We start from the raw sequence: 7,528 nt of genomic DNA on the forward strand, positions 1-7,528 counted from the left end.
GGACGAGTTTGCGGAATTGACAATGCCATCAGAGAGGTCGCCTGTGAGTACGGATGAATCTTTGTCGTTTTTTTTTATTTCATAATTGCCGGAGAAACGCCTGAAAATTTAGAATCTACCATGGTAAGAACGCCTGAAAATTTAGAATCTACCATGGTAGGAACGCCTGAAATTTTAGAATGTTCCATGGTAGATTATAAAAATAGCAGGCGTTCCTCACATTGTATTTTCAAATGTTTATGGGAACGCCTAAAAAATTTAGAATCTACCATGGGACATTCTAAAATTTCAGGCGAACCATGATAGGAACGCCTGAAATTTTAGAATGTTCCATGGTAGATTCTAAATATTCAGGCGTTTCTTCCATGGTACATTGAAACATTTCAGGCATTTCTACTTATTATTATTATTATTATCGTATTTATGTCGTTTATTATTATTATATTATTTAATTATTATAAATATTTAATTATTGTTATTATTATTATTATTTTCTTGGTGGTTGAATTTGGTGGTAACTGGTGGTGGTGGATGATTTTGGGGGTTGAATTTGGGTGAAAGAGAAAAGTAGGTGAAAAGGGTGAAGAGAGAGAAAGCTAAAAGTAAAAAAAAAATGTTTTGATGGGTTATTTAAGGAAAGGATATATTAGTATGTTTATTTTAAAATACGGGCGTTATCCGATAAATACTGAACGTGATTTAGTAACCCCGTTTGTTTATCAAAATGAAAAAATTGGAATTTCTAAACTGAAAACACAAATACCACTCTCTCTTTTTCTCTTTCTTGCCTTGCAAAAATTGAACAATCCCAAATTCACTTCTAGTCTGTTACCCTTTACCAACGTCAGATTTTCTCCATGGCAGGAAGAGAAGTTCGGGAGTACTCAAACCTTTCAGATCCTAAAGGTTTAATTTTTCTTCACAATTTCAATACCTTAAAGTTTCTTCTGCATTTTTTTGTGTTTGAATCGTAATTCTTGTTGTTGTTTTACAGATAAGAAATTTGGTAAAGGTAAAGATAGAATCGACGATGAAGATGTTACTTTTCAACGCATGGTTGCAAAGGTTAGCTGGTCGCATCTCCCCTTAATTGAATTCAATATTTGTTTGTTGCAAAGGGTTTTACAATTAATTTTTGGATGATTAAAAAGGGTTTGATTGTTTATTGTTTGAATTTGACGCTTTAATTTGTTGATTCTATTGTTAAATTAAATTGAATAGATAATTATTCGGCTTTATTTCGGTTTAGTTTCAGAATTTCTTAGGAATATTTAGTGCTATGGCTTGTATGAAAGATAATAGAAATAACCCCTATTCGTAATCCCTGTGTTTTACTGTTTTTCTAGATCGTTCTCGCTCTGTTAGTTTTTGTCTTTGTGTATTTGGTAGAAAATTGAGATTAAGGGGCTGCTTGGATAATATGTAGTTGTTAGGGGAGTAATGATTAGGGAGGAACTGTTGCTGGGATATTAATAATGGGCTATTGATTCTAGGGTAGGATGGTTAGCAAAGGTTAGGCCATGAGGGTGATGAGTGTTGGACCATCTGTCGTTATTTGCAAACACCTCGTTTTGCTGCCTGCAAGCTGCAACTACAGTACCATAACACAAATTTTAAATTAATCGCCACAAAGTAAAAAGAAGAAAAACAGAGATAATTACTAAAATCAATTGACAAATCACAGGTTATATCACGAAAGACAATTTATGGATTCATGAACTTAAGAAAACCGCAGATTAAATCACCAAAAACTGAATGAAAGGTTTTGACTAGGGAGATGGCTAACCTTGAGATTCAAATTCGCTTTGGGAAAATTACAAAGGAGGAATTTCAAATACAAATCCCATGGAAGAGAATGGAGCAAATTTTTCGAATATTTAGCTTGTTTGAACTTTGAAGGAGGAGAGAGGAGAGAGAGCTTCAGTCAGCCACCATAGATGAAGTCGATGGGTTCAAAGATGGTAGTATTTTGATGATTTTTGGCTGTATGATTTAACCTTAAAATGATTTTGCTGGGGGGGGGGGGGGTTGGGGGGTATGGTTTACCCTTTTTTTTGGGAGAAAAGTTATGGGCCCAAATAAGTTCTCTCATTCCAGGTGTATGTAAAGGCGCGTAACAATTATCCCATGAAACATTATGGGCTATTACATGAGATCTAGTCAAGGCCTAAGTAAAATTTGTGAGAAAATTTTATAATACGAACCTTGCAATTTGAACGCTGCAGTTAATTTGAATAGAGAGAGTAATGGTTATTGATACAGTAATAGATCTCTGCGCAAGCCATCTTTCTTCAGAATGATATATTTCCAATGAGTCTGTAATTGAGCAGGAGTCATATAATCCGAAGAGATTTGTCACAGTTAGATTGAATCCTACCAACTAAAAATAAAACCACTAGGTGAATCTGGCTACCATGTGAATGAGCAATTCATCATTATCTTTCATTTCCATCCAGTGATTCATGGGGTGTTAGGTACCTTATGGAAATGGGGGGCTACGAACCAACAATAGTTATGATTAGTATCTTGAGGAAACAATTTTAACCAAGTTTAGCCTTCTGCTTTGTTCACAGGAAACTTTTGTAGTAGAATCCATTATGGTTTACTCAGAATGACATTTTCTCAATAGGAAACAAACAATGCATATTTATTAAGTAAGGTGTAATTAGTGTGGAGGACTTATGCTATGGTTCTTACAAAACAAATAATGCTTATTATTTAGTTGTTTTCTGCAAGGGTTATGGATGTATAGCTAGGAGGACTTAGGCTATGCTCTCCTCATCTTATCTATTAATGAACTGAACTTTTTTTTTTTTGCTTAACTTAGCTCAGCTTTTTAATTCAACATAACTTACTTTTGCTGTGGGTTGATAAAAACTTAATGTTGTCAAAGTTTATTTAAGGCAAATAGAACCATAGCCACTAAAGTGGTTAATTAGACGATCATCAAAGATGTCATAGTTTTGCTATTCTGTTTCTAGAGCTCATTTGTAACACTACTGGAAGTCTTGATCATAAACTTGATCATGTGATGCAACATGTCTTGGACATAGAAGAAATTATAGTAGCAGGTTTTTTTGAGATCCTTGATATTAACTTTTGGACCCCTTATTGTAGGGTTTTATCTCGAAAGATATGAAAGATCTCCCTCCTAACCATAGTTACGATGTATCCGGCTTTCATCCAATGCTATTTATGAGTGAACCACTTAGTACTCTGAAAAGTGTAGAAACTAGAAAGTATTGAAGTAAGTGGTTTACAATCTTATCCCTACTATAAACATTTCATCCATGGCTAGTACAAAATAAAGAAGCACACATAAGTTAATGATCTACCAAAATTAGTTTGGTAGGTTAAAAAATCATATAGCGCTGTTACTTTCTGTGTTCTATGAAGTAATCATCTAATCTGTTTGGTCCTTTGTAGTTCTTTGTAAATTATAGAAATCCAATGTATTAGTTGGGTGAAAGTTTTTTTGTATAATTTCTGATTTCTGTTTCCTTTATGATGCCACTGGCAGCTCATTTTACCTTCTGTTGAGTCAGTTCTTACTTAAGCTAGGGCCATGGTGATTGGTGACACTAGGTCGCTAGTTGCGAGCTATATCTGAGAGATTGTCCTTACTATAAACACCTTTGCTTCCTTAGATCTATTGCTTTTGCTTTCTTCTTGGTACTTGAGAACTAAAGTCCACGTATTAAAAAAAAATCACAGATGCTATCATGATCACTTTGCTGCATAAACAGCTTTTGTTAATTTGTTGCATAAACAGCTTTTAATGAACAAATAGTATGTATCGGGGCTGACGCGGTGTGAATTACTTCAAGAATATCACATTCATTGGTTTTAGACTTGTTTAAATTTTTTTAAGTTTAAGAATTATTTTAATGTAATATTACCAAATTTATCTTAATATGGGTAGGTAATATGTTTAGTGAATAATAATTACTTCAATATTCATGTTTATAAATTACATACTCCGTAATTTATAATTTAAAAAAATGGATATAATAGTAAAAATGGTTCTAGCTTGGTGAGTCACCATTATGTAATGGACCATGTGGGGAGTAAGACGTGAATTCTGTCACGGTGTTATGTAACATGGTTTTGTGGAATAGCAAATCCAATATTTGTAACAGAACGACTGAGTTTTAATTCCATGATTCCAAACTCCAACTCTAGTATACTAGCTTCAATTTTTCTTAGTCATAGGTAATTTCCAAATTAAAAAAAAATAATGTAAACTTGATTTCTGAAATGGGTATTAAGTTGCAGCTTTAACGGAATATTTAAAGAAGAGAAGAGTGGCTCAGGGAGACGGGAACACCTTGAGGATCTAGTAGATTTTATAAACGGGGCTGCAACAGAGTTGACTTTGAGGTTTTATTTTCTTTGGTGAGGTTTTGGATGAGTTTGTGATGACTTAATATGATCTTCTTTTGTGAGTGTGGATTGTCATGGATATTTTTTTGCTGTCACTAGAAACAGTGTCGATTGTCCCTATTGTTACTTAATTTGCTTTGCTTAGGTCATATACATAGATTACTTCAAAAAATGGAAAAAAATAAAATAAAATAATTACGAGGAGATAAGCTGTGTGCTACAATGGGGGTGAAAGCTGCCAGTTCTGGACTTTTTGTTTAACATCCTAGTTTGTAAATTACATTTAGTACTATCCACAGTTATTGTCATGGCAGAAGTTCCTGAAGATGTTATTTTTCTTTTCCTTTCCTCTGCAGTAATTAGGAATTGGAGGTATTGTGTATAAAGAGATTACTATGTTACATGGAGTTTGTACTATCCAAATTGATTTTTCGAGGACTTAATATATATATGTTTAGAGTTTTCTGATAACATGCCCTGACAGGGATCCTGGCTTTTCTGTCTGGTTGGTTGACAAAGCAGATGCAAGAGGTTGCTGGAGAACGTGGAGGCTACCTTCATGGAAGAGGCGGTAATTTTCTTTTTTTTTTTTCTTTTTTTTATTTACCTTGCGTGCATCTCTCTACATGTACGTCTAGCATGTAAGAGAGGACAATATCTTACTTCAAGCCTCTGAAAGGATGGTACTTTTGTTGTTTTTATTGTTAAAGGCTTATCATCTAAGTTTTGGTCAAGTCTTATCATGCAGCGTTGGATAGTGATGACCTTCTCTATCTAAAGGAGCAGATGGAAGCTGAGGAAGATGCTGAGCGCCTTTTACGTCGCACTGAGAAACGAGCATTTGCCGCTTTCAAAATATCCTTTTTGGTTTTCCTATAACAATTTCACCACAAAAAAAAAAAAATAGTTTTTTGAGTAAATTTAAAATTCTATTGGAAAGGGGACAAAATGTTGTCAGTAACTCACTATATTATTAAACCTGAACAGCTTTAAAAACACTTTATGACGCTTGGTTATATTGCTGCCTTGAGTTCATCTCCTATTTGTCAAGCTTAGGTTATGCTGTTTACCTGCTATCTCTGCATCTACAAGTTCTACAAGATTTTATTTATTTTTGTAATAATTTTCTTTGCCTATTCATTATTCCAAAGGTTTTGCAAGAATTATATGAATATATGTTTCAAGTATGATACCTTTTGTCAGAACTCAGAAGCTGATTTTGATCTTGCTCAATTGTAGTGTGGTTGTTCCATAGAATAGAATCTTCTTATGGGTTTATCCATGTAGATTTGTTTTTTTAAGTTCTCAAAGTGTTTTTGTAATCTCATTGCTTTCTTTTGTGAACCAAAAAGGATGGCTGGCCAATGGTACGTCACTTGTAAATTTCTTATAGACTTATGTCATTTGTTGAGACATTTTTTTTTCCTGCTTATTAGTTTCAATCCAATTAAAAATTGTTTTAAGAAAACAATTCCCAACGTTTGGCCTATTTCTACTTGCTAGTTTGTTACTGAGGATGTTGATAGACTTGTAGTAGTTGGGATTGTTGGTGTCAATTTTTCTGGTGTAATAAAGATGTAGTGCTTATTAATACTTTGTGTTAAATTGTGAGTCTCATGAGAGGTGCTTAAAATATTTAGTCTTTTGATCAACTTCACCGGATTCACTTTCTAGTGTAATCATCTATTCATATGCGTAGTATAATTGTATAACTCTTGAGCTTAATATAAGATCTAACAGACGGATATGTCCTTTTGGTAAGTTATTCAAAAGGGTCAGCATGTTATTTTTTTACAAGTTTGATAATTTGATGTTTTTATTTTTTTAATTATTTTTTTCTTGAAAGATTGGTTGTTAGTTGCTTAGCATTTCTCTTGTTACAGTATTTGGAGCAACTACATAATATTAAATGCTATGAGAATAACTCGCAGGTACAAAGTTGTAACAGTAGTCCTGTTTGTCTTCTGGCAAGGATGGCCTTTTTACACTTGTGTAGTAATGCCCTCTGATATTTTGTACGTAGATGAATGCTTGAATTACAGTGATTCTTAACTATTCATACAGAGCAGTGAATTTGGCAGATTCTACACCTGCACCTACTCCCTTGTCCCTTCGAGTCGAGCCCAAATCAAAGAGTGGAATAAGGTATATTATATCTCTAGCATCAAATCATGAACATCTATCTTTCTTGGACCATTTGCAGTAAGTTGGTGGATGAAAAGCAAGATAATTTTTTTCAAATTATTATTTTCAATAATCATTGCTTCAACTGTCATTTTTTATTTATGCCTGCTTCATCTGAATAGCCTGTCTTAAATTAATTTAGAATGAGATTGATTTCAAACTCCTTGAGTCTATCCAATTTTTGATCACAAATGGACAATATTTACCTGGTTCGACCCAGCCCATATCTAATTTGCACTTGTATGGTTATACCACATGAAGATGATCTGATTATGAACCTCCCAATCTGTAGCCAAACTGACTAAACCATTTGTTACCCACCCATACCTTGTTCATGGATGTAGGTGGCTGCTCACTCATGTGAATACTGCAAATCTGCATTCTACCTTTGGCTTATGATTCTGCAAGTGAAATTTAATTAGATAAAAAGTACTAGAGGTGCTAATTATTATGTTTCATCTTGAGAAATACCCTGAATCTAATTTGTTTACGCATTTATTTTGTAGGCAACAAGATCTGCTAAAGAAAGTAGTAGAGATTAAACCGAAGCGATCAAAGTTGTCAAGCCCATATCAGGGTAATCAGTCAAATTCAGATATAAATGAAATTGCTACGCCAGAGCACAAGGTTGAGGAGCTAAGTGAAAAACAAAAGGATGCTCAGTTATTATCAAAGGAACAAGCCCAAAAAAAAGCAGATGATACTGTGAAATCATTACTAGGTTTAGCATATGAAAGTTCTGATAGTGAAGATTGATTTTACTGTATCCATCTTGGACATCATTAATCTATAGTTACTTGGCCAGTATGCCTATCCAAGTTGAAAAAAAATGTAAAAACAGTTTTCTCAACTCGGAAGTTTCTCCAATATTCTGAATGTTTTGTATCTGATGTTATGAGTATCGTTATCTCTGACATATCATAGCTTCGGAATGCAAGCAGCTGCTAGTTCTTTTTGCGTA

The 7,528-nt window shown here is 33.8% G+C and overlaps 1 protein-coding gene across 2 annotated transcripts; it reads left to right on the forward strand.

Moving 5' to 3' along the window:
• Window positions 1-710: 710 nt before the first annotated feature.
• LOC110692427 lies at window positions 711-7,528 on the forward strand. 2 transcript variants are annotated; one of them, XM_021869422.1, is made up of 6 exons: window positions 711-906; window positions 995-1,065; window positions 4,906-4,954; window positions 5,132-5,238; window positions 6,446-6,528; window positions 7,074-7,528. In XM_021869422.1, the coding sequence occupies exons 1-6, from the start codon at window positions 858-860 to the stop codon at window positions 7,321-7,323; spliced, it is 609 nt and encodes a 202-aa protein (XP_021725114.1). In that variant the 5' UTR covers window positions 711-857; the 3' UTR covers window positions 7,324-7,528. The 2 variants fall into 2 exon arrangements, with proteins under 2 accessions (XP_021725114.1, XP_021725115.1); XM_021869423.1 differs by having other exon boundaries at window positions 862-906; window positions 4,868-4,954.

The sequence above is a fragment of the Chenopodium quinoa genome, unplaced genomic scaffold (genome assembly GCF_001683475.1).
Source record: "Chenopodium quinoa cultivar QQ74 unplaced genomic scaffold, ASM168347v1, whole genome shotgun sequence".
Taxonomy (NCBI): Eukaryota; Viridiplantae; Streptophyta; class Magnoliopsida; order Caryophyllales; family Amaranthaceae; genus Chenopodium; species Chenopodium quinoa.

Bases quoted from the DNA above. Each gene is read 5' to 3' on its own strand.
- LOC110692427 (XM_021869422.1), top strand. From the start codon at position 858: ATGGCAGGAAGAGAAGTTCGGGAGTACTCAAACCTTTCAGATCCTAAA. The intron at 907-994 runs GTTTAATTTTTC...GTTGTTTTACAG, and splicing joins AAACCTTTCAGATCCTAAAG to ATAAGAAATTTGGTAAAGGT. The intron at 6,529-7,073 runs GTATATTATATC...TTTATTTTGTAG, and splicing joins AAATCAAAGAGTGGAATAAG to GCAACAAGATCTGCTAAAGA.